Genomic DNA, 27,992 nt, shown 5'->3' with positions numbered 1-27,992 from the left:
CTCTTGGAAACGCTTATCAAGCTTTATTAAAGATTTTATTACATTTTGTTTAAGAAAAGCCATGTGCAAAGCCTTCTAGCCAGTGGCTCGATCGCTAACACAAGTGATTATAAGGAGCAGTCTGCTACTACACGCCTTTTTTTTGTGTTAAACTCTCGCAGCTTGCGGCAGCGAGACAGACGTGAGTCGTTACGAGACCTTTTATGTGCACTTGGTATCGTTACAGTCTCATATTCACACTGATAAACAACCCGAGCTCAAACCCTGACCTCCGGCTGATCCTACACTTAACAGCTATCGCTAGAAGTATAGATGCGCCAGCATTCATATACCAATTACTGTGTGTGTGTGGGGGAATTCACATGCGTATTTTTATATACAATACCGAAGTGAAGCGAAGCCGTGATTCAGATCACAGCAGATGGTTTAAAAGTATCCCCTGTACAAACACACACACATTTCAGTAGCGCTGAGCAAGCAGACAAATGTGCAGAAAAAAAAAGCCCTTTCTTAGGAAAATGTCACCCGACAGCTAAATAACCTCCAGGGGTTTGTAATAAAGTCTCGTCACGACTTTATCTGCTCATCCAATCACCAACGAACGATTCCACATGAGAAAAATGCTTACATTTACAGAGAAGAAGAATAAAACGTCGGGTATATTTTACTAAAGATCTAATCAGCAATGAATTCTTTTAGTGTCGACTTTTCTGTAAACTGTAGTTTTAAACGTCAGGGGTTTTTTTTATTTTTTGTAAACACAGCACCAGACCGTCCGATCGAAATAAGATGTTTAGTCAAAAAAACGACCTGAGGAAAAGATCCTGGTGCAGTTTGTCGGAGCTTTACGGTTCTGACGCGGCGGGAAAAAGGGGCTCCTGTGCGGATTACAGTACTGTTGAATATGCAGAAGGGTTAGTGCAATCGTTTAAAACCCGACATGCAGCACGGGAAGCTCCTAATCCCTAATACATTGTAATACAAAGCTACAAAACTCAAATCGGACCAAATCTGGTCACAGAGCGACCGGTTTCAGAGGAATCCTGCGTGTACGCTGGGAGAAAACGAGATATTAAACTTAACGGCTACAAAGTGCAAGTGTGAGCGTGTCGAATATCAATAAGTACCTTTTTAAATAGCGTTTTCGTTTTTTTTTCTTCACGCTCCCTCAATGTGCAGAAGAGCAGCAGGAGTCCATTCATAAAATCAACACTGGATGTGAAAAAAAAGACTATTGTGATTTCCTCAGCAGCTTCTCATTAGCCCTGTTAGTGAATTATTCGTATAAAGAGCAAACTTTAGCATCAGAGCCGAAATGTAGCGTTACCCGAAAGCCAGTTTGTAGGTAAAAAGTGTGTATCTACGATCAGCTCCCTATATCTTCATCAGGGTCACAACAAAAAAACAAACACAAAACACTGAATTATCGTGGATCCTGGGAAGAGACCAAACATCAGGCTTCAGACTCCAGATCGTCTCCTCCTTCTCCATTCGCAGCTTCTCCGCTCTCGCTCTCCAGCAGCAGGAACTTCCCATCACTGGTCAGTGGCACAGACTTCATCAGCTCGGCCAGAGCGTCCGGGTCCTAACACACACACACACACACACACACACACACACACACTGATTAAGGAGAGCTGGTACTACAAAATAACGATACAGCATTTAACTATTGCGATTATTTATTTATTTAAAAAAAAAAAACAATAAAAAAGAAAAAACAATGTTTACCTCCTTAGCTTGTGTAATCTCCTTCCCAATGTTTATTGTGTAACAAATCTATACAAAGAAGAGAATTATTAATAAAATGATGCTCAAATCTTTTACGCTTTCCAGAACAAAACTTGTTCCATTCAGTTAAATTCATAATGGAAGCACTGAACCACCACAGGGGGCGCTGTTTCAGGAAACTGAGCAGTGTTTGAGGTGTCAGAGAATTTCCACTTATAAAGAGTGGAATTTAATCCATTTACATTAATGGCATTTGGTAAGAAGCCCTTATGTAGAGCAACTTACTCAAGGGCCTTACTCAAGGGCCCAGCAGTTGTAGCTTGATGGTGCTGAGATTTCATACATATATACATACACACACAGAGAAGACTCTGAACTAGGAAATGTTTATACAAATCACTGTGGAAGTGCAAACCTGTATTATTAAGAGGTTAGTGTGTTATTGCGTGTGTTAGTTCAGTGTGTTAGTAAGAGGTCAGTGTGTGTGTGTGTGTGTGTGTGTGTGTGTGTGTGTGTGTGTGTGTGTGTGTTAGCGATAGGTCAATGTATTAGTGTCTACGGGTGTAAATTATTGGTCAGTGTGATTAATTCATGCTTTAATTGACTCTGTTTAATCGAAATGGTTTTCCAGCATCAGAACTGAACAGTTACCTTCTCTCCCTCGGTGTTGCTCTCAAACACAAAGGCACTGAAAGATGCTTTTCCCTCCTCCTCTCCCTCGCTCCAGTCTCTCCCCTCCACCACAAAGCCCATTAGCCGGCTGTTCTCCTTATGTGCCGCAAACTGGGTGACGTCCCTGAGCTGGAACTAACAGCATGGAGTCAGACAAAGAAGGGTTCAAGTCAAGAGTAATGAACAAAAATACACTAAACAGTAACCTCATCAGTACCCCCCTGAGCAGCACTCAAACACTACTTAAAGCAGTACCACAAACAGTATCCCGGAACAGTACCATCAAAAAGTACCCTCAAACAGTATCCCGGAACAGTAACTGCAAACAGTATTCCCTTTAAACAGTATCCCAGAATAGGTAACCCCAAACAGTACCATCAAACAGTATCCCGGAACAGTACCCCCAAACAGTACACTCAAACGGTAACCTCAAACAGCACCCTGAAACAGTATCTCTGGTCACTAACCCCAAACAGTACCCCCGAACACCACCCCAAAAATTCCCCTGATCTGTCCTGTTCATAAGTAGAACGTGTACTCACACTTATTTTCGTGACCTGCGTCTGAGGATCAATCAACCTGTAGGACAAGAAAAAAAAAAAAAAAAATATATATATATATATATATATATATATATATATATATATATATATATATATATATTGTAATTGATGTGAATACAAAGTCAGTGGTATGGAAGTGCCTCCCTGCACACTTTGCCCCATGTGGGACTCACCGGAGGCAGCTGCTTGTTACCATCAGGTGCGACTCGCTGGTTTTAAATATGTTGTGTATCGCTCGAGCTGCGAGAACCTGCCTCATGGCCTCGTAGATAACTTCCTGTGTGTGTCCAGAGCATACTGCCATCGAGCCCAAGAACCGCACAGCAAATACCTGCTGCAGCAAGGAGTCTACACACACACACACACACACACACACACACACACACACACACACACACACACACACACACACACACACACACACAGTAAGGTTATTGAGGGACTGTCACTGGGAATGAAAGCTCATTCAACAATACTTCACAGAAGGAGTGCAGCGTCTGCACTGACAAGCTGATGTGAGCACGAATTGAATTGATGTCTACGAGTTCTATTATAGCGTTCCGGGGCATTTCTTGACCTCAGCTGTCCCGGGGCAAATGATGAGCAGCTCAATTCGAAAGACTCCAAGTTATGCTGTCTCACCGTCTGCACTTGAAGAGCTGTCCACTTCGGTCTCACCAAAAGGGTTCGTGCGTCTGTGGAAGGTAGGAGGAGAGGGAAAAAAACAAACTCTAAAGCGACTGTGAAATATATCGTGACCACAAGCATGATCGAAACTTTCAGCAATATTGATCCACTTACAGTGATCTCATTTACGAGGTGGTATCAAAAAGTTTTGTAACACGAAAATACATATAGTAACACGCCAACCGATGGCAGCACAAAGCTGCACACACAGTCACAGGGAGCACCAACCTAAATAAGTCAGTTAATCAGTTATAGGCAAGTGCAAGACAACCTAGCGATCGCTATCGGTAAAATTAACCACCTCTAATAAAGATGACAAAAAAATGTGAATCAAACTACACCACTGCTAAGGTTTAACTCCAGAAACACAATCAGGTGTGTAAAAACTAGGACAGATTCTCAAGGATTTTTAAACACAATTATACGCTTAATATACAGTATAGTTATATATTTGATATTTTTGATTAGTTTGCTGTGTTTTTTTTTTTTTAGTAAATATTTCATTGGATTTTATTTGTATATAATTACGAAGGCATCACTGCTTTATGCGTTTCTTTGCCCATGGGACATTCACACAATGTTCAGTATTGAAATTATATCAGCTTGCGAATGACTCGCCTGGTTTTTCTACCCTAGAAAAATAATGATGCAATTTCCCTGAGCATATTAGGCGAGTTTTATCATTTCAGGGCAGCGAGTATGCATTTAAAATCAGGTCGGCTTTTTTTTTTTTTTTTTTTTAAAGCACCGTTTTGGTTGAATGTTTGACCGATGTGTTCTCTGACCTTCCCCCTGCTCTGTTCTGGTCCAGGAACTCTGATGCAGGAAGCACGATATCGAACTGGATGGGCGTCCCAGGGACGATCAGGTCTTCAGCTTCAGGGACAGCAGGAGCTTTCTTAGTGCTGCCAGTGACCACTGCACCTGGCTTAGCCCTACAGATACAGTACAGAGAGAGAGAATGGGCTCCTACAGGTCACACTCCTACAGCAAATACATGTTTAATACATTAATAAGAACAGCTTCCTGACTATATAAATGACATTTATGGCACTTGGCAGATGCCTTTATATAATAACTGACATTTATCCCCTCTTATAAAACTCTTATAGCAGTTCCAGTGTAAGGGCTTTTGCTCAAGTGCAGCTTGTCGCTGCAGGGAACTAAACTCAAAACTTGCAAGTCCAAAATCCTGACCACTGAGCCACCACTTCCTGTAAAACCACAATTCACTGATAATAGCCTTCACTTTGGCTCGGACTTTCAAGAGCGGTTAGTATTGCATCTGAACCCTGCCTGTGATTCCTCAAGCTTTAACAGATGTTAGAATGATAGGAGTCTGACCTGTCAGGGTTCGGGGAGCCTTCTGCTCTCTTCTCAAAGCTGGTGATGGGAGTGACCGCCTGGATGGCTGTCTGGTTGAGCCTGATGGCCACCGCCTGAGGAAATGGTACGAGACGGATGATAATTATTCCATGCGATTTTATTTGTAGAGAGCTTCAAAAATAGGAATTTTTACAAGGACACTTTACAGAAGCACAAAAAAATTCATTTTAAAGACATAAAATATGTCCCGATATGTTTCGCTAGAAAGGACCTTGAAAGGAACCTTGGGAGGAACCGGGATTTAGAAGAGAATCCATCCTCAACTGGGCGACACTGAATATTCATTCAGTTGCATCATTGCTGAATTTATCAGCAGTTCATGGTAATTTATAATCTGCTCAATGCAAATAAGGATTTCGTCCACTGTGCAGTGACCATGATGTCCATGAACACGATCTGCTGCTTCTTCAAAGTTCCTTTGTACGCCGACCAGGCATGACATTATAACGTTCTAACATTCTGAGTGGTGAAGAACACTGATGATCTTCATCATGGTACCTTTTAGTGGGTGGATTTATTTATAAGGCAGGAAGTGAACATTAAAAGTTGATGTCAGAAGCAGGAAAAATTGTGATGTCTAGACGTCTGGATCAGAGAGTCTCCAAATCTGCAGCTCTTGTGGGATGTTCCTGGTCTGCAGTGATCAGTATCTATAAAAACTGCTCCAAGGAAGGAATAGTGGTGAACCGGTGACACGGTTGTGCGTGGACGAAGATCATTGATGCACGTGGGGAACGAAGGCTGGTCCGTGTGGTCCGATCCAACAAACGAGCGACACTCCTGTAGCTCAAACTCATGTCATGTCACGATATGATGGCTGATCGGGGTATATTTGGCTTGTAACATTCACACACCCTTTTGGTTCTGATCTAAGCTTCCAGAATATCAGGTATGGATTTTGTGTCCAGGTAAGCATTTACCTGTCACAAGTGTACATTCCAACCACCCGTATGTCACATGACTGTTGTGTCAGTCCGCTGTCCATGGTGCTGTTGTGTTAAAAGTGAACAAATTCATGCAATTATTTGTGATGGTATTGGGAATCCTTGCCTTGGGATCTCTGTTCCTCACTGAATTGATTTTATTTCTTCAACATGCTACATTTATTCATCTACTGGTCTTCAGTTACCGATTTTCCTCAGACAGGCATACTGGTTTGCCCCCATAGATTAGATGCCGGTCCATCAGAGTATTTTTCTACACTCAAATCCTTAAAATGTCAATAAAAATGCAAATATATTCAAAGTATAAAAGTTGAATAATGCTATTTTAATGAGATATATTCAAGATATTTTCTCTCGGCAATCCTAGCAAGTTTTGTTTGCAATGACAGCGAGGCAAAGGGGCGTGGCCAATATTTGTTGAAGGGGGCATGGTGAAAAGTGTTTGCGGTAAAAAGTCAGGTGAGAAAAAGCAAAGTTCAGGATAGAACCAGGATCTCTAGCTGCGACGTGGCTGGATCTCTTCCCGCTCACATTTGAGAGAGTAAACACCACACCCTCGGGCAGGTGGAAACGTTTGAAGGTGGAGTCTGTACAAAAAAGTCTGAATGTAACTGTATAAACTTTAAACATAGCATCTGTTATATCTGTTAAATAAAGAAAATCTGGAGTATGTAGGTATCGAGTGCTGGGAGAGGTGGGAGAAGTACCTCAGGGTTGTCCGTCAGGTAGATCTGCCTGGAAATGTTGTTAATGGTGCAGATCCACTGCAACAGGAAACCAACATTCAAATTAGAAATGGAAACGATTTTCCCATAAAAACCCCCAAAACATTAGCAAGGACAAACCTCATACCTCCTCATACTCCTTTTTGCTTTCGGCTTGAAGAATCATGGATCTTGGAAAAAAAAAAATAAACAAATGCACATTAGACATGACGAGGTCTCGCATCGTCATAGTTACAGGAATGACTGCAGCGCTGATTGGGCGTTAAAAATAGGTACAATTAAAAAGTCGTTATTGTGAACATTTCGTGAAAACGCCTCTCGGCTTTGTTTTTCTGCCAAAATGCATTCGGTCTGCGTTCGTTTCCGGCTTTCAACACGAATATCAGAGAAAAACGTCTGCATGATTATTTCCTTCGATTAAATCGTGCTGTGTGGATGCAACGAGGCTCGTTCTCTGTTTTCTTTTGTTTTTTAATAGCATGTGGATCAGTGCCAGCATGCTAAAGCCCACTGTGTGTCTCATCGTCACAGGGACGAAGACATTAATATTGTGGCAGGAAATTGATTTCGGAGGTGTGATCCTCAGAGAACGGATTTGGAAAATGAGCTGCCGAGTCGCCTGGAAAGCAGAGTAAACTCGCTGCGATTCGGGTTTTTTTTTCTTTTCCTGATTGTAATTTGTCTTGCATAGAAAAATACACACACACACACACACACACACACACTCACACACACACACACTCACACTTCAGTTAAAAAATAGTCTGAAGTATCCTATAGAAGTGTGTGCACACTGTGCATTAGCTAGCCACAGCAGCACAGCAGTCCACTCTCGAGTATTTGGGAAGTCTATGAATTATAGATAGAGAAGGACAGGATGGAAATGGGAAAAAGAAAAGGTGCGCTCGAGCGGTGAAAGAAAAGAAGCTGTGCACTGAAAGACAAGGAGATGTGTGTGGCAAGAAATGGAGGGAGATAAGAAGAAAGTGACAGCAGTGATGGAACTGTGAGATGACTGTACTACAAAAAAAATAAATCCTAAATTTTTTTAGAACAATAATCTTAAAAACTTCTGATGATCCGAATAAAACACATTTTAGTCACTTCCTTTTACAAAATAAATGTTTGACAATCTTTCAATCTATTACAAATAAGTTAGATATGAGTTTAGTAATCGACTGATTTATTGGCTCCGAGAGTTGATCTGCAAGAACTCTATAGTTTTTCCGGGTTGCTGAGAAGGTCCACGGCAATTATACAGCGTGCCCCCTAGAGGTGAATCACTGACTGTGCTGTTTGTTTTGACACGAGACTGTTCGCTGCATGGAGAGCACTATATTTTGTTTATTAATTAGAATTGAGTCATTTCATCATTAGATTTATTACAACTAATATATTCATATTTCATTTAGCACATTTTCATGATTCAATAAACTTGCGGTATCGGTAAAATCCAGCAATCTATCGGTTGACCACTAGGATGCAGAGGATGGATGTGGTTATCTGTGGAATAAAGCTGATGGAGGAAAAGAGGAAGTCCAAGGAGGAGATTTATGGATGTGGTGAAGAAAAACATGCAGGTGGATGGTTTGAAAGAGGCAGATGTAGAAAACAGGGGTATGGACAGGATAATCCACTGTGGCGACCCCTAATGGGAGAAGCCGGAAGAAGGAGAAGAAAAATTATTATAAATAGTTGTAAAAGACAGTTTTATATTATTAAACGGAAGATTTTGATACTTGGAGTTGGCGACCCTGGGGAGTTGGGGATGGTTTGGAACCAGTGCCAGCTCATTTATAAACTTGTCATTAGTTCGAATGGAGCAGTGAAGTGGTGCACAACGAGCGTTCCATGCAAAACACTTTATACGGGAAATCCGGTGCCATTACCAGTTAGGGCGTCATGATTGTGTCTGTCTGGAAAATCTGGAAATCCAGACTTCTCGTATGAATAGGAATTTGGGTGTTTAATTGAATAAATGCAGGTTTAGGTGTCTAACAGAATAAATACCAGCTGGACTGCTGTAAACATTTGCTACGCCTTGTCTGTTAAAACTGGCTGTTTCACGGGATGAATTCGTGTCCTTCTCGTCACAGAGACAGTAAACGCCTCAGCAGGAAGTTAAACCTACAAAACCAACATCCAGGACACACTTCTGCTGCGCCGCTAATAGATCTTTCATTCGCCCCCCAGTGGATTACCCATTTTGATGCGCGCACACACACACACACACACTTAGCTGGCATACGTTTTCCCGCTGGGTGACGTGATCTGAAAGCAGTAGCGCCTGTCCTCGCACTCTACCGCCATGACGGAGCTGTTGTCCAGATCGAGCACCATGCCACCAGCCACAGCACCACGCGGCTGGCACATCATGTTCCCCCCCTGGGTGAAGAAGTAGAGCCGATCCCAGGCAGTGCTCACCAGACCCGTCTTACTGCAGGAGTCAGGAGAGGACATTAGGACAACATTTACAATTTAGTACACAATTCAATACACTTTGCTCTGACTTGCTGTCTGTGTTGAAATCGCAGACGTGAGAACGCACGTGTTCAGAACAGCACCAGGTACACCATTGGTCTCGAAGCTTTTTGAGACCACCTTGTATTCACGTTTACATTGAGATATACGTCATTTGGTGGACGCCCATGTCCAGAGTGACTTACAGTTCATTCATATAACTGAGCAGTTGGGGATTAAGGGCCTTGCTCAAGGGCCAAACAGTGGCAGCATCAGTGTACTGGCTTTTTAACTAATGAAAAAAAGGAAGATTTTTCTTTTATTCAAAATGCAAAATTAAATACTTTAAACACTGATATCTGGTGGAATTAGGTAGAGAGGAAACGTACTGTAACGCGAGGGTAACAGTCCGCTTCCTCTCTACCTAATTAGCCCAGATATCACTCTTTTTAAAAGAGACTGATGAAGCAAAAAAAAAAAAAGAAGAAAAACACCTGAAAGCTCTTCTGAAAAAGGATAAAGGCTTCAGCACGTTTAGTCTCAATAGGGAGAAAATTCCACAGTTTTGGTGCCTGGGAGAAAAAAGCCTAATCGCCCAATAGAACGTGGACGTGTAGGACGAACAGCAAAAAGACCCAAATCAGAGGAGCGGAGATCAGTGTGGACAGTTAAGAGTAATGATGAGCTATTCCCCGTAGGGCCGTGTAGGTCAGCATAAGAATGTAAAAAAATTAACCAACACAAGGACTTCAAATCCGGAGAAATCCCCCCACCAGTCCTGGTCTTTCAGCTACATTTTAAACAACCCGTGATTTGTTTCAAGTAGATTTTGAAGCCAACAAGCAAAGCATTACAGCGATTGATGCGTGAAAGAACCAAAGTATTGATCGATTTTTCATGTAACAAACTGCGGGACATGCAAACAAAACACATGCACCATACAAATAAACATTCCCAATGCGTTTCAATGTCAAAACAAACGGAAGAGAAACGCAAAAAGCAAGCGCTGCGTACTTGCGTATGTTGAGGTAGCCTGCTTTCTGAATGAGCGTGCGGTTGACCGGTGTCTGATCGTGGTCTGGCATGTAGACAATGTCGTCCACGGACAACAGCTCCCTCTGAGACATACGCATGAGCTCCGCCTCGGTGTCCAGCTGCTTCTGAATGCTTCGGGTAGAAAGAGAGAGAAAGAGAATTAGCTGTTCACATGCAGCCTACAAACTCATTGATAAAACTAATAGCTCGTCTATATGATGGTGTTCCACTGAAATTGAATAAACTGAAGCCAATCTACATATATCCAATCAAACAAGGCAAGTAACCTGATTTTGTACAATCAACACGCACTCACTATAAGCTCAAATAATAATAATAATAATAATAATACCAATGCTGGCTCCTGGATCATTTTGCTCCATCAGCCTCAGTTTTTCAAGTCATGGGTTCCACAAGGTTTCAGGACCATTCCTGTGACGTCCTGCTCACTGGTGACATGACTGCATTGTATAATTGGTGCACATCTGTCAGGTAGACATTCATGCTGAGAGCTTCTGGTTCCACTACACCCTAAAGGTGCTCTATTTAATCCAGAGCTGGTGACTGGGAGGACCATTAGATTGCACTCAACTCACCGTCATGTTCGTCAATGACTTTGGGTGCATTAACAGGCTGGAAGTGGTCATTAAAAGACTGTAAATTGAAGGACAATACTTGGAATACACTTCTGGATCCAAACGATTGGTATTACGAGGCGAGAAGTGTTTCTCCACACCATTACTTCACCAGCAGCCTAAAGTCTTAACACAAGGTAAGTTTGCTCCATGGATTGATGAATGCTAATGCTAAATTCTGACCCTAGCGATGGCAACGATGTTCCAACTGACCAGACTGTTGAGATGTGTTGCCTCGCATTAACGTTTTTGGCTTAAAAAAAAGCTTTACAGAGATAAAGCGGTAATAAAAGGTATGATTCTGTAGAAGAATGTACAAGTTTTATTCCTTATAATTGTAATTTTATTTACAGTGATGAGCCAGTGATGACGGTGGCAATGAGAAAACTCACAAAACATTCATGAGAAAGAAACCATGAGAGGAACCTGACTCAAGAGAGAATCTGGGTGGTACTGGTTTTCCATTCATTACAGAACAATTCGTTTACGACCAGTAAAAATGACCAAAAAAAAAAAAAAAAAAAAACAACTCGACATGTGGTAGGGAGTGATGTCAAATCAACATGAGCATAAGAGCATAACGTCCCTCTAATTATCCAGCTCATGGGTTCCACAAGATGTCAGGAACAGTCCTGAGACGTCCTGCTCCATGATGATGTGGCTGCATTGTATAATTGGTGCCCATTTGTCAGAAAAAAAGTATTGAAATGAGATCAGTTAATAGAGACCCATCGCTTGGTTAAATCTAGAACACTGCCCATATTAATCGCTTGCTGACGTTAATGACTAGCATGGCTAGCTCGTTTCTAATGCTTTTCCTCTGGTTTCAGTCCAGAAGGTTAAACTGAAAGTTCACTACAGTAGAACAGAACCAGTAGCCACTCAGTGTTCACCCTAAGGTAGCTTTTTAAAACAAAGAAACGTGTCATTGTATTCAATATGACAAAACGTAGGTTTTACATGCAAAAGCTTCACACACACGAAAACTTTTTTTTTTTTGTGTCCATGTTTTACTTTTTTTACCACCAAGGCAGAAAATGACCTTATTACAACTTACCACTTACAAGGTAAGCGTTTTTTTTTTTTTTTTTCGAGATGCTTTTCTGCTCACCATGTTTGTAAAGAGTTATTACCATAGCCTTCCAGTTAGCTTGAACTAGCCTGACTAATTTCCTCCGACGTCCACGTTCTGCACACACGTTCCGTGCAAACAAAGCACGTTTAAAAGACTGTCGTTTTGAATTATTTTGCAGGAAGTACGAGGCGTCAAATTGATGACCGGATACAAAGACGCGCCTTCGGAGAGGGTTTTGCTGAGACTGACAAAACTTTTTATAGGCGCCAGCAAAGTGATTGAAAACTCAGCAGATGCTGAACTAATGCTGGCGATTCGTCACACTCTGACGGGCTTCTTTTTCTCACAGTAATATAACAAGAAGCAATCGACGTCCTCGTACGTGCGCAAAACTGCGTTCTTGATTACATTCGTATCAGAGGCCATGCTTGTGTTTTTGTTACGCAGAACATCTAACGTTAATCTTCAACAGAGGCAGATTTTATTCTTTATTCCGATTTAAAATCTTTGCATGTAGAACCAGAGAATGTAGAAAACCTTTACAATAACCAGAATAAAGCTAAAGTAAATATCCTGCACAAAAAATGTCCTGGTTGGGAGCAGGTACCTCTCAGACATGCTGCTCACTGAAGCCAGGAAACTGTCCATTTTCTTAGAAACCAGTTCAATCCCTTTCTTAAAGAAGCAGATCTGTGAGGGTGAGATAAGAGTCATTACAGGACGGATTAAACAGCGTTCAAAATGTAACACCTCTCAGTGCCTTTATAAGATGGAGAGATAGATCATATTATTCATCCCAGAGGGAATTATATACACACACACACACACACACACACACACACACACACACAGTTGTGTGAAAAAGTGTTTGCCCCCTTCCTGATTTCTTATTGTTTTGCATGTTTGTCACACTTTAATGTTTCAGATCATCAAACTAATTTAAATATTAGTAAAAGAAAACACTTTGTCAGGCAGGTCCTATTTAAGAGATTTCTTGAGTAAACAGGTGTGGCAGTAATCAAGCCTGGGGGTGTGGTGAGAGAAATTCAACTCAGGTATGATTAAACCAGTTTTGACAGGGGGCAAACACTTTTTCACACAGGGCCATGTAGTTTTTTATTCTTTTTCTCTCAATAATAAAAACCTTTTTTTTTTTAATTAGTTTGATGAACTTTTGCCCATACAGTGAAAAATCAATATATATTTTCTGTATTATAAAAATATAATTGATATTATTATTATTATTATTATTAAGAGAGAGAGAGATTTCTCTGACCTGCGCTTGTGTGTATCCCAGCATGGGCTCCAGCATGGCTACTCTCTTCCTGTACTGTAAGGCATTAAGAGCACAGTAATACTGCATGGAGGCCTGGTGCTGCTTCCTCCGACAGTATGCCACCTCACTAACCATCTCCGCTTTCAGCTGTAGAACACACACACACACACACACACACACACACACACACAAATAAATGCGAATGTGAATACAGAACCTTGACTATCAGCCATTATTCATTCTCATAATGAATCCTTTTAAAAACTATTAGGGTCCAAAATATATTTTATACACTTCCATTGGGAAATATAAAAATAACATATATAATAAATAACAGTCCATTTATTACATTTTACAGTTACTTTATTTATCTATTTAATTTTTATTTTTAAGTATCAATTCATTAATTATCCTCAGTATCGAATCTCTACATTCTATTTTACAGTCTGGTCCATATGTATTTAAAAGAAGCACCAGGATGTGATGGAAGCGTAGACTTTCAGAACGAAAAAATTACAGCCATTTTTTTAAAACAACTATGATAAATATTTTTAATACATGGAGGCAAATGACTGTCTTAAAGTCTGGGACATCAATGAATAGGACATTTCCTCTGTACAGATGTTTTGCTGGGTCTTTAGAGCATCAGCCTTCTGGCTGTTTGTGCCTTCAGTTTTGTCTTCAGTGATCAGAGGTGGACGAAGTACACAAACCATGTCTGAGTTAAAGTAAAAGTACAGAGAGATACAGAGAAACTTTCAATTGAGTAAAAGTATAATAGTATTTGTCTTGTACTTACGTATCCAAAGAACTATGACTTATTGCTTCAATGTTCCGATGATCATTTTTATTACAAGACTCTTTGCTTAATCAACAGTTTATTTAAAAAGACTCGAATGTGACTCTCAGCACACTGATCTAATAATAAAATATTAATGAGTCAAACACTGATTTCTATTTCTATTCTATTCATGAGCCTAAAGCCCGTCTTATCAAGTTCTTCAAAAAAAGTAGCAGGTTCGAGGAGTAAGTAAAAAGCATCTCAAGCTCATGGGTTTTGTGAAACGTCATGCTTTCAGCGTTTTATTCAGTTTTCTGTCTAAATCTGAGAAGAAAAAAAGGAAATGCTCAAATAATACAAATTTAACAAAACGCTTTTCATGCAGCACCGTCTCATGTTTAAAAACGAACGACACATTCAATCACTTTAGTAATGACAGCAGCCCGGAAAAACCGTCGGTATGGATTTTTTTAGTTTTAAAGCCAACCTTTCATTCCAAATATATTTTGGGGCATACGCTGTCAAATACTGAGTGTATTTAGGGCAAATAAAGAGACCATGATGCTCTGCTCCAGCCAGACATCATTCCATTCCCTCAGCCGTATTAGACTGCCTTTATATTTACATTGTGTGCAGGCAACAAAAACCGATTAAGGATAAAAGTGTACAAAGCAGTGCTGATGCCTTCCTCCTTCGCCGTCTCCACTTTGTGTCATGAGAAATGAATAGAGGATATTAGATTTAATTGCTTACCTTCTCATTCTCCCTCCTCTTGGGCAATCGGCTGTATTTGATCATGGCAGCCTCGTGCTCTAAAGAGAAAAATGGAAAAGTGGAAAAACAAGAATTAACTGCTAACAAAATCTTTGGATGGGTTGCTTAGAGATTTCAAAACACGTGTGTGGACTCACCGTCACTGGCGATCCCGAATATCTCTTTCAACGTGCTAATTTCTGTAAAAAAAAAAAAAAAAAAAAAAAAAAAAAAAAAGGTAGATGTCCATCAAAATTAAAATTGAACCAGTTTGTTCTTTTTGTTTTTTTGTGTGATTATTTCCCATTGAAAGCGCAGATGGCATGCAGTGGACACAAATACGTCTGCGCTAACATGTCAGAGGGATACGTTTAATTTATTTTAATGAGGGTTTAATGAGGGTTTAATGAGTGTATCACTGCTATACCAGTCAGGTCTTTCTCTCTGAACTGCACCATGGGAAACACCATCCTATCAGCCATTTGAGTGGCCAAATCGCCATGCAGGGAGTTCAGCTGAAAAATTCAGAAAGACAGATGGAAGCGTTACAACTGACTGCAATGGTACAGGAGGAAAAAAAAAAACCCTCTTTGCACCCTTTCTGAGAAGAAAAAAAAAAATGAGAGCCCGGGTTTCCAGCCTCCACCATTTGAAAACGTTGACCTTCCTGGCAAGGAGAATACCTCGCATCTGTTAGTTCCCTCCCCGCTGCTACCTCACACTGTCTCCACCTGTGCTTCTGCTTGATATCTCCACCCAGCTGAGCCAACCCACCAACACACACACACACTTGTTTTTTGGACTAAGCGCTCTACGTAGCCCTACACATTCATTCAGCTATACTTCAAACCTAATCGCAAAAGCCAGACAAGCAAACACACAGCATGGAGCGCGCTCACCTCTTCCATGGCTTTGGCGAAATGTTGAAGCGTGCTGATTACCTCTTCATCTCCCTTCCCAAGAGCGAAGTTCTGCACACATCAAAGAAAATGATTTGGACTCCAAAACACTGAATAATTTAGCATTCGTATGTCGAGACGCAGCCGTTCTGAGGCTCCTCCGTGTCGTAAACGAATCTTTTAAAAAAATGAATAAATAAATTACGACTGAATTGAAAAAGCGCTCCACGGAAAGTAGATCTGGCGATGGACAAATCCTCCGGGTCAGTAAGAGCTCCTGATTGGCTAAAAAAGTGGTTGCTAAAATGATCTAATAAATATTATGAATGAATATTAATAAAAGACAGAGTTTTACGCCCACACTGGGAGATCATTTGGGTTTTGTCAATAAGATTTAAAGTTGACATTTTTTTTTTGCTTTTGTAAATACACAAGTTCTGAAACGTCTTGTTGCCGTTGGGCCGAATCAAACCTCGGCTGAGGTGTGTTGTGCAGGAGATGGTGGGATGTCATTTAATTTGTCTGGAAAAAAATTTGTGTCATACATGGCAACCCAAACTGAACCAGATGTTGCTTATAACAGAGTAGGATGCTTCATTAGTATGTTTTGAAAATTCAATTTTGGAGGATCAGCCACCAGTATATACTGTAGATATTGGGTTTATATGTAACTGTTGGATTTTACACATGAAAAATGGGCATTTGCAAAAAATAAATAAATAAAACTGACTTGGTTTATTGACAAAGAAAGTCCTCAGAGGCGTATGCCAAAAAAAAAAAAAAAAAAAGAAAAGTAAACGCTGCCAAAACATCGCTCATGCTGTAAAATGTTACCTGGCCAAGCGAGTAATAGCAATCAAAACAGTTCCCCAACAAGAACTTTAAGAACTTTTCAAAATCGATGAAATGAGTTTGGGCTCGTTTTTTTCCCCCTTGTACATGCTCGCTGGTTTTCAAAACGCACAATAAAAAAAATAGCACAATGACGACCGAAAGAGTGAAGTGCTTAATTTAAAAAACGCTAAATACAAATGTGAACTCTGTATTTAAACACAATCAAATGTTTAAATCAATAATAATAAAAAAAAAATTCTATTCTAAAGCATTTTTGATTGGCATTAATTGACATTAGCCTGTTTAAATACTTGCTTTCCTTTTAGTTTATTGCAGTTCAGGGATTTATTGTATAATTTTCTTTGTTGCTATGTGTAATAATTGGTTTTCTTTTGGGGAAAAAAATTGTTGGGATGTGCATTAAATCATCTGAAAAAGTACTGCTCGATATCAAAGGATTTGTTTAGAGTTATAGTTTCGTCAATAAAAATAAATAAATAAATTATAATAACCACATAAAATAAAATAAAATTAGCCTGAAAAATCTGGAGCAGATCCTGATGCAGCCTGGAAAAATTGTGCCATGTCAGTTTAAATGCAGCTACTTACATATTTCTTTTTTTTTTTACATACTACATATACATTTAGTTTTATTTAATAAGATTTGCAAACCCTATTAGTTCGTTATGAATAAATAAAATATGCTTGTCCACTCTGGCATTGTATCTTAAATATCATAATGAACATAATAGAATAATAGTATTGTACTGCTAATATGATGCTATTCTATATTTTATAGATCACATTTCAGAATACCTTAATGATGTCATTATGGTGTAATAGACCCACAAAATTAACATCGCTGTTATTAATCATTTTGAGATTTTTTATTTATTTATTTATTTTACCTGTTTCTCATATGCAAGTAACTGTTTGGAGAGCTGTTCAGTGGCCAGGGCCATTTCATTCTAATGAAAAGGAGATAAAGAAAGAGAGAGAGTTTGAATAATATCCAGTGTACATCAGTAAAATAACACTGAGTGTATGTAGTGCATGCACGTGTACCTGCGCCCCAAACACTCTTTGCATAGACTGCAAGAGCTGGTTGCTGTAGTCGGTGAGAGTGTTCGCATCTTCTTCGAACACGCTGAGCAACGTGCGCGTCTGAAACAGACAGATGTTCAGGACGAGGTCAGAGAATTCAAAATCACGTCTTCAGAATTATTGTATGGACCAACAATGGAAGACTGATCAAACTCCTAAACCGGTCAACCTGCATCCATAAAACACATCACAGCACTTCGAGCTTTCTGAAATCTCGATCTCAATTTTTTTAACCCCAAAGTCCTTTTAAAGGTCATCTATAATTTATGGTTCTTTACTTTTAAACGTGGGTTTTATTTTGCTTTGCTGATAGACTGATGAAAGAGAAGCATGAGTGCTTCCTGGAGCGTCTGTAGACTGAAGAAGCAGCGCAAAAACCTTCCATTTTAAGTTATTCTAGACGAACATGTCAGTTCAGACATGATATCGATTCCCGGCCTTTTTTTTCCTTCCTGCTCATTTAACAGAAGACAGAACATCTTCCAAATGTGTACATGTGCATCCTGGAATAAATCACTCATGAGATTCCAGAAAACCTGCAGTAATAATTCCAGTACTCCACCTCAGCATGTAAAACTAGTCTCATCTCGGTGAGGCAGTGGGCGTGGCCTCCAGGGTGTGGCTCGAACCATGCGGAAAATCGTCTGCAGCACGTGAAGTTATAAACACCTGCATTGGTGTGGGTTATGTAACCGAAGGCGTAGCCATTAAAGGGGGAGAACCTGCAGAACCTGCTGCCTGACACGATTACACGATTCTGAATTTAACATGGTGTAAGTAAGAAACACTCGGTCTGGGAGATTTGGTCTCCACCCTTCTGTCTACAGGCAGCTGAGCGCATGAAATTTGCATGTTCTTCTTTGAATCTGGGGACATGGTGGGGGGGCAAGAAAACATCTAACATGGGTCTTCACAAGTGAGGAAAAAAAGCATGTTAGGGTACTCAAAGAGAGAGAGAGAGAGAGAGAGAGAGAGAGAGAGAGAGAGAGAGAGAGAGAGAGAGAGACCTCTAAGCTTCAAATACCTCTAGCAAGTCTATTATGTAGTGAAAAATCTATGGAAGCCCGTTTCCACCACTGAATAAAAAAAGAAAAAAAAAGGCTATTGCAAAAAGGAAAAAAGAAGTCAGAATTGTGAGGTATAAACTTGAATTAGTGAGAAAAAAAATCAACATTGTATGATATAATATAGAATTTGTGAGAAGAAAATTAAAATTTGTGAGAAAAAAAAACATTTTTCCAGTCGTGGAACTTCAAAATTCCCATTAAATTCAGTATTTATTTCTAATAAAGTAAAAAATTTTGAGGTTCTGTTCACTAAACTCATGGGGTATATTAGTAGGAGAATGCTGAGGATGGAGACACCAGGAAGAAAGAAAAGAGGAAGACCAAGGAGGAGGTTTATGGATGTGGTGAGGGAAGACATGCAGGTAGTTGGTGTGAAAGAGGCAGATGTAGAGGACAGGGGGGTATGGAGACGGATGATCCACTGTGGAGACTCTTAATGGGAGAAGCTGGAAGAAGAAGAAGAAGATCTATTTTAAATAGTTGTATTAAATTTTTAAGTTCCGTCTTCAGATATATCTTTTTTTGCCCAGACCAGGGGCAGTAAAGAATATGACTGTACTCAAAGTATATACAAGCAAAAATAAATAAAAAAATTACATTTTTATTGCTGAAATTTCACATTTGTGAAAACTAAACCCATTTTGTGCATTTAATTGCAATATCAGAATACAAATATATAAATGAAAAAGTAAAATTATACAAAATATTTCAAACGTTTGCTGTTTTTTTTTTTTATTATTATAATTATTTTAAACAATCCCGAACTAAAACAAATTTTACTCATTTTTTTTTTTTTATTTATTTTTTGTTTGAAACGACTCGAAACGTTGTCGTCTTCTTTGGCCCCGATTTTCTCCGCATCCCTCGTTTACTTTTTTTTCTACGTTTTTCATTGTATATCGTGTCCTGCTGTGCGATGGTAAGAAGAAGAAAAAGAGTCTCGATGGCAATAACATTTGATATTTGATTTCACTTGTGCATCTTTAAATATGTCTCTGTTTCTGGGGGTAATAACGGGACACGTGAAGGATTCTGAAGCGTTCTTGTGAGATTTGTAGGTCTGTCAGAAAACATGTGCTCCACTAATTTTCTTTCTTTCTTTTTACTTTTTACACGTCCATCACACTGAACTAGTTCTTCTAAAATGGAAAGATTCTGATTACTGATAAAAACACTTTGGCACAATGGCTTAAGGCTGCAATTGCCATCACTGAACAGGTGAAAAGCTAAATGATGATAGAACTGTAATGAATAGACATTTGGGTGTCACCCAGACCACAATATTCACTCTTTATCACCACATTATCTGTGTAAAGCTGCTTTGAGAAAATGTTCATTGTTAAAAGTGCAATACAAAAATAATAATAATAATAAATTGAATGGATTATGTTTGACTCTGGTTCCTCTTACTCAACTCTCGGGAGGTTTTTTCACACCTCTGTCGCTCGTTTGGGATTAATAAATAATAATTTATGACACTAAAATCCACATGAACTATACAAATAAACTAACTGAATGTAGAATTAATAGTAAAAGTAACAGTTAGCAGTAGTAGCTGAACTTTTGCTGCTAGTATTAGTATCATTATTAGCAGTAGTGTAGAAAAGTAGTAAAGAACTTATTGCCACACTTAAATCGGCGCCTCCACATTTTCTTACATCATTTACACTTCTTCAGTATTGAGACGAGTCCCAAATATATTCCTGTAAGTGGTGTTTTGTCTTACTTTAACTCGTTTTTTTCTTCTCACTACAATAAGGCTGCAATTTCCGTCTGGATCAACATGGTTTTGTTCTACCCGTCTGTCTGTCTGTCCGTCCGTCTGTCCATCAGTCTGCCCATCCGTCTGCCCGTCACAAACCTCAAGATGTTTCTACACTACATGATGGGCTTTTACAAGATACAAATTATAAAAATAAGCTGCTGCCAAAAAATTGGCCAAAGTTTTATTACTTTCTTAAAAAGAACAAGAAACAGTTGATGCTAGTTGACAATCGCAGTAAATCCGTACTCAAGTCTCCGTCCTGTTCTGTGATAACCGTCGTGTCGAAATGTTATCCTTGAAAGACCTTGAAATTTATCGACACAATCGGCGTGTCCCGCGACCGGAACCGCGTCTCCTATAGCTCATTCGGACACATTTGAAGCCTCGTATATTCCTCAGTAAAGACGCTGCCTCATAAACGCCTCATAAAAGTTTAAAAGCCGTGGCAGACACAACAGTCCCTCGGAAGCACATTTCCGTTAATTTGTCCTCGCAGACAGGTTCCTTTTCAGTCGCTGCCTGGCTCCGTTGTCTGCTCTGCTAATGCTTTTTATAGTCTCGATGTGCTTTTATCTTAGCCGAGAGACGCTTGAGAGCGACTCCGAATTAATAAATGTCTCTTTTCTCTCTCGCACACACAAACATGCTGAAGTGATGATGTACGGAGCCTCTGAAGTCCTGAATTTGCCTTGTTTCCTTTCATTTCCCTTTTCATTTACAGTTAAGACTGTTTGTTCGTTTATTAAAACTGCACTGGGCGTTTTATATTTATTTAAACGCCAAACCGATATAAAGTTCTCTTTTTATAAAGAAGGACATGCTGCGTTCAAATAAAGATCAGGACTCGGAAATCCCAACACGGGATTTCCTACGTGGGAAATTACCGCCATCAAGTCCCACACAGCACTTTTAATATTTACATTAATCATACTGTGTACAAGCGTGAACACGTTTTTAGATCAATAAACATACAGACGTATTAGTATGTTAACTCGATAACAACAAATCAGCCGAGAGTTGTTCCATCCTCGTAAGCGGAAACGATTTAGATTTACCTCGAGCTACATGATGAGAAAACTCAGTATTTGTGTATTTTCCTCCTCGAACCTGTGCACTGTTACACATCAAATCAATGAACATGGCTGTATGTCAATTGATAAAAAGTAAATACTTCCAAGACTAAAAAAGGGCTGTATTTGTTGACTGTTTACGCTTTGGGCGGCCATGTTGATTTGACATCACTTGCTAAACTAAGAGTAGATTTGATCCGCGATTCCGAGGAGGAATTTTCAATTTGACCTGTGTTTTCTTTCGTTTTTCTGGTCAGAAGTAAAACATTTTGTTAAATAGCATTTAGTGGTTGCAAGTACACGATTAGTGCAACACAAGAAAGTGAACAAGAGAAAATATGTCTTCTCAAATATAGCTTCGAGACCAGTTCAGTGTGCCAAAAGACATCATCCTGTGTACATCCAGAGCTGTGCAACTGGTGGACTACCACATCTGTGATTTCATCATGGACAGTAGGTGAAAAACTGGATGATCCACCATGACAATGCACTGTCACCGAGCTCACGCAAGTGTCTCGCCAGAAACATGATCTAACTTCCAGACCCACCCTGCTCATCAGACTTGGCTCCTGTGGACTTCGCCTTCTTCCCGAAGATCAAGCTCAAAGGTCGCTGTTTCGACAGTGTTGCTGACAGAGTCCTGATCCAGCACGGTTCGCAAAAGGTGACTAACACGCTTCAAAAGGAAGACTTCCAGGTACCAGTTCCAGAAGTGTCAGGAATCCTGTATTGCAAGGGGGACTATTTTCAAGGCGAAAGTGTGTAAACATAGATAAAATACTTTCTTGTAGGAAAGTCACAAGTAAATCAGCTGTCTGGAATAGAGGCATGAACAAATCTCAGTAGAGTTCCTTGAAAACAGCAAACAGGGCCGTTCTCAAGTGAAAAGACTCTGAGCCGCAGTTCAGTGTATAAAAGCCGTATAAAAATGAACCACTTCATACAAAACCCACAAATAACACACCCCATAATCACTGCTGATTATACCTCGATGAATTTCAACACCATATCTTATTAAAAACATCCAGATGTTCCTGCAGATTTCTTCCGACACCAAACAATTCCCAAGCAACTGCTCACTCCTTTTCCATTAACTGCAGGAGTTTAATTGTCTCGCCACCTTCCAGCCGTGTTAATTGGAATTTAGGACAAAGGCAACGTCAGGCAGCACATCGGGGCTTTCACTTGCCTGGTGGACCAGCTAATGAATTTACGCCACTGCATGGCATGATGGACATGTCTGAAACAGCATGAGAGTGTTTCACACTCCCCCATGGCCAAAGTGTGAAAGACTGTGAGTGCACATCAGACTAAGAGAAGAGTACATGGCTCATTTTTGGCTCTAACAGAAGAACTTGTTAGACAGAGAACAGGAGGAAAGATGTGATCAGACTGCTTCACCCCCACAGTGAAACATGGAGGTGGAAGCTTTAGGGTTGTTTCGGAGCAGGGAAGGTTGCGGAAAGTGAAAGAATTCCTGAAGCAACATGGCTCCCATTCCATACTTCAACACCATGCAGTTCCGTCCGGACTGCGGTTTATTGGAACCGACTTCAGTGCACAACAAGACGATGAGCCGAACCGATGGAATATCATCCATCATGGAACGTTCTGCCCAGTCACCACACCTAAATCCTATTGAACTGCTCTGGGATGAACTGGGTCACAAGGTCAGAATGAAATCTCCAACTAGTGAAGAACACGTTTGAGACACGGCAAAGCGTTTCAGCTGAACGTTTGGAGAAACTAACTGTCCGGATGTTGAGATCGTGTGAAGCTTCTGGACATTTATAGATTTGTTTGTTGCACTTAAACAAAAGAACCATGCATGCGTCCCTCAAAAACCATAAAACTTTCCACACTTTTTCGACAGGCGAGTTTCATCCAGGCAAAAATGATGGATCGGGTTGTGTATAATAGAAAAAGGAAGAAGCAGGAGGGGGACAAGGCAAAGTCTTAGACTTGAAGGAGAGAGGTGTATTTTTGGAACTTGAAATGTCTGGATATTCAACTGGATTACATTTTGTTAGGTTTCATTTTCTAAAGTATGGACGGCTTCAACAGAAACAAAAAAATGCTATTTTGAATAAAAATATCAACAACGTTTTTAAAGGTTTTTCTGAGGTAAAAATTATTCTTTTTTGAATTGAGTTTTATTACATATCAAACCTTCCTCATGCACACATCCCTGTTTAAACACGAGGTCATGTCCCAGTTTCTGGAAGTGATAACGGGACACGTGAAGGAGTCTGCAGCGCCCCGTGAGGTTTGCAGGTCTGTCAGGAAACACAAGTGTTACACGTAGTTCTCCTAAAATGGATGGTTTTGGATTATTAATATGAACCTTGTCAAGTTTTGACGTTTTGTGCATTCGGAGATACTTTTCTGCTCACCACAGATGTAAAGTATGATTGTTACTACTACAATTTTCTTTTTGACCTCTAATCATTAAGACATTTCAACACCACAGAACCTCAATGTTTTTCGTTTTCCGCACCATTCTGCATAAACTCTAGAGGGCAAAGTATCGAACCTGACTGAGGGACATGGGAGAAAAAAATAAATGTTGCTTTTTACAAAAGAAGAATTATGCAAAAACTCTTAATGGTGAATCTCATTTATGATTTCTTAATGAATACAAATAGATAGAAAACATGACACTAATCTGTTTAACTGACACAGTTTTGTTTTTAAAGTTTTTACTAATATTTATTACAATGGCTTAAGGCTGCAATTGCTGCAAATAGTTGAATTAGGGGTCTGATTTCTCTCCAGGATTCTTCCTCATGACATCTCAGGGAGTTTTTCCTTTCCACTTGGATAACCGGGACTATAGACTATAATATGAACTAATTAAAGATACTAAAAATTATATTTGTAAAAGTTATATTCGTAATTTGAAGTTGTAGCTCAGTGGTTAAGGCATTGGACTTTGGATCGGTCTCAAGTTCATGTCCCCCCACCGCCAATCTGCCACTGCTTGGCCCTTGAGCAAGTCGCTCTGGATAAGGGCATCTGCCAAATGCTATAAATGTACATTTATTTTTGTAACACTTGGAACAATGTCCACTTTTTAAACCGCTCAACAAATCAACCTGAACAACACAGCTGGCACAGAGCTCATTCAGACACACAAAAATACACTTTCCCCAAGACTAACAAATCAGAGTGGACATGAAGCCGTAAAACGCTGGTGCCAAAAAAAAAAAATGATTCCTGAAGTTCCTGAGCAACTCAAGAAAGGATTCGGATGGTAATTAATATCAACAGTCTGCTACAAAGACTCAGAACCGCAGGTTGCATTTAATCACCTGTGCACCATGAAGACGGGTTCCTTTTGTGTCTGGGTTGAGAAGGACTTGAGGTTTCCCCCTCCTCCTCATGCCATTGCTGGCTCACTCGTTAGGGACTACGTTACAATCATAAGGAACTACCGTATTTTCGGACTATAAGCCGCTACTTTTTTCCCACGCTTTGAACCTAAACAATGAAGCGGCTAATTTATGGATTTTTCCTGGGTTTTTCCCAGTTTCACAAACTTCAAGCCAAAAAACTAAACCCCATAACATTAGACCAATGAAATTGCTGAACGGGTTCAGGTGAACCAATAAAACTCTTTATAATAAATCAGATGCGCTCCCACTGAATCGGGCCGCACCACATCATAAATATGGATGATGTTCCTCTGACGTTTATAGACAGGTGTGGCGTATTTATGTTCAAAATAAAAATCTGTCAAATTCAGTAGGTGCGTCTTATATTTGGGTGCGTTTAATAGTCCGGACATTACGGTACTTTACTTTTATATCGCTTTTATCATTGAATAAATGGTGTGAAATGAGAAGCACGATCAAGTCCATTCAGGAATGAGAACTTTCCCACTTTTACTCCAGTAGACATTTGAGTTGTTACAGTACTTATATGAGGATCATATTTATGCACCGGATTAGTACTTTTTCACTGCATTCGAGTCCAGTGCTTGCATTCCACACCTACCAGCATGTTTTGCGCCGTGGGAGAAAACAAGGAGGACACGTGAAACTCTGCACGGGCAGTAACCCAAGCTCTGTTACTCAGCACCACAGCGTCCTGCTCGTGTTCTCACTCGGACACATCACTCAACCTGACGGAGGGGGTCAGGGAAAACCTGGATCTTTCAAAATCCTGCTGATTGACGTCTTGCTGCAGGATATGTTTCACTTCGACCTTTCCAAGAACAAACTGTCAAATACCAACATTTTCATTTTCGCTCAGATCCCAGGAGTGTCAATGCTTCTGCACCGAACCGCATGACGTGTCTACAGTGTATAGTGGAGCTGCCAGGAAGTCTGTAGTAACTTAAATCATCACTCTGGACAACCGTGATGAGCAGAAAAGCATCTCAGAATGCACCAAACTTGGACGAGCTCCAGCTATTTAATTCATTTTTATTCGTAGAGCGCTTTTAACAACAGACATTGTCTTCAAGAGGTTCTAAAAAAATGCACAAGTTTGCTCCTAAGAAATTGTAGGTTTTGTACGAGCCCGGATAAATGGGGAGGGTTGCGTTAGGAAGGGCATCCTGCGTAAAACATGTGCCAAGGTGAGGGAGGTGAGATTGAGATGGTTTGGACATGTGCAGAGGAGGGACATGGGGTATATCAGTAGAAGAATGCTGAGGATGGAGACACCAGAAAGGAGGAAAAGAGGAAGACCAAGGAGGAGGTTTATGGATGTGGTAAGGAAAGACATGCAGGTAGTTGGTGTGAAAGAGGCAGATGTAGAGGACAGGGGGGGGTATGGAGACGGATGATCCGCCATTGCGCCCCCTATGGGAGCAGCCGAAAGAAGAAGTCGTCCCTAAATAGTGTGACAGTCACGACTGTGATGAAGGAAAAACTCCCCGAGATGGCATGAGGAAGAAACATTGAGAGGAACCAGATTCAAAAGAGAATCTTATCATCACTGAATCTACATTCATTAAACGGTGCAGGCGATTAAACACAACCTGTGGTCCTAAGCCGCTGCAGTAGACTGTTAATAATAATTGCAGTCTAAATCCATCCTCAAAGTTCTTGTGTCGCTCAGTAACTTCTTTAGGCTGCATTTGGCAACAAAATTAGGCTCATTCAATTATATTTTATAGATATAATGCTTTCTTTATATATGTTTATACGTATATATGAGCCATTTTTTTGCTCTTGTAGCCACACAATCCTGTTGATGCTGGACAAACGTGGGTCCTGACGTGGTCTCGTGCCGTTGCTCATCCTCGTCAGGTGTTGTGGGTTCCGTGACACTTTTCTGCTCACCACAGTTGATTTTTTGAGTTACTACTAAAGATCCTTCCTAACCGACCAAACCCTTATTTTTACTAAAAAATCAAAAAATTCATTGTTGCGATTTTTTCTCTCATTTCAGATTTGATTATATTTGAAAATAAATCGGAATAAATCAGCGAAACTTAAGATCCGATTTATTGTACGAGTTCGATTCCAAATTCGGATATTCGCAGACCTCTAACGTGGGACGAGTTTTTCCCCCTCGACATCACGTGACGGCGGCTCCGTGCTTAAAAATCAAACACGAATCAATTAATCAATTAATGTTGCAAAAATGGACATTTAAACAGGGTTTCCTGGGATTCCTCGTTTATTACAAAAGCTCCAGAGATGTCTGGGCATCTCTGGCCCTTGGATGTGTTCAGGTTGTGATGTTTGACATGAACATTGCCACTCTTGACCCGGACGTGCACGATTTAACACACGGTATCGCCGTCACGTGATTGGCTGATTAATCGGATTGCGTGAATGTCGAGGTGAAGACACTGCCTCATCAGGTTTGTGTGTAGGTCTGGTGTTGATGTTCTGTTTGATGTCTAGTTGAAGCGTAGGGTTTGACACTGGAACAGTCTGAGCAGTTCGAGGGTCTTAGATCCTTCCTAAGGTCATCTTTATCGACCTGACTTCTCTCTCACTTACACACACACACACACACACACACACACACACACACACACACTTGATTGGTCTGGGATGTGGCCTCTCGATTCCTCTTTCCTGAACCATCACATATGTGTGTTATATAAACTTCCGGTTGGGGGTAAATGTTGCAGGAGTGACTCTAGTCTTCCTCTGTACTCAGTATTACTCTGCTTCTGCTTCTGCTGCATCAAGTCCACGTTCACCATGACTGCAAGCAAACAGAGGAAAAGTCTCCACGCCATTACACACACTCACAATCTCTCTATCCTCTCTCTCTCTCTCACTCACACACACACACACACACACACACACACACACACGCTCGGTATTCCCGCACACACACGCTTCCCCTACCTGCGGGCTGTCCTGCAGAGCTTCCTCCAGCAGTAACTTGTGGACGGTCGGCATCTTGCTGAAGACGAATGGTTGCTTGAATTATTGCAGAACTTGGACTCGATTCTCCACAATGCACTGCAAAACTGGGTGGGCAAAAGGGGAGGGACTTAACAACAAGGGTACGTATTTTCTAACCAGGCGTATTTATGAATTTATTATAAATAATTATGA

At 40.3% G+C, this 27,992-nt stretch overlaps 1 protein-coding gene across 1 annotated transcript; it reads right to left on the bottom strand.

Moving 5' to 3' along the window:
* Positions 1-8: 8 nt before the first annotated feature.
* Positions 9-27,926, bottom strand: appl2 (adaptor protein, phosphotyrosine interaction, PH domain and leucine zipper containing 2). Its single transcript, XM_046860144.1, has 21 exons — positions 27,780-27,926; positions 17,522-17,620; positions 17,365-17,424; positions 15,623-15,694; positions 15,151-15,238; positions 14,882-14,923; positions 14,724-14,782; positions 13,190-13,336; positions 12,521-12,603; positions 10,183-10,335; positions 8,957-9,145; positions 6,836-6,878; positions 6,691-6,747; positions 4,998-5,092; positions 4,439-4,588; positions 3,609-3,661; positions 3,140-3,314; positions 2,946-2,982; positions 2,383-2,538; positions 1,732-1,779; positions 9-1,585 (listed from the first exon to the last, which is right to left on the bottom strand). Exons 1-21 carry the CDS (start codon positions 27,831-27,833, stop codon positions 1,454-1,456), a joined length of 1,992 nt encoding a protein of 663 aa, XP_046716100.1. The 5' UTR covers positions 27,834-27,926; the 3' UTR covers positions 9-1,453.
* Positions 27,927-27,992: the final 66 nt, after the last annotated feature.

The sequence above is a fragment of the Silurus meridionalis genome, chromosome 10, assembly GCF_014805685.1.
Source record: "Silurus meridionalis isolate SWU-2019-XX chromosome 10, ASM1480568v1, whole genome shotgun sequence".
NCBI lineage: Eukaryota > Metazoa > Chordata > Actinopteri > Siluriformes > Siluridae > Silurus > Silurus meridionalis.
The sequence above is the reverse complement of the archived record's forward strand: the minus strand, read 5'-3'. Positions and strand labels throughout refer to the sequence as shown.

What these genes read in the sequence shown, in the direction of transcription:
- appl2 (XM_046860144.1), bottom strand. Translation starts at nt 27,833, where the DNA reads ATGCCGACCGTCCACAAGTTACTGCTGGAGGAAGCTCTGCAGGACAGC. An exon ending in TCGCCAAAGCCATGGAAGAG is followed by an intron (nt 15,239 to 15,622) that starts GTGAGCGCGCTC and finishes TGAATTTTTCAG; the next exon opens with CTGAACTCCCTGCATGGCGA. An exon ending in CAGCTCTTCAAGTGCAGACG is followed by an intron (nt 3,315 to 3,608) that starts GTGAGACAGCAT and finishes GTGTGTGTGTAG; the next exon opens with ACTCCTTGCTGCAGCAGGTA.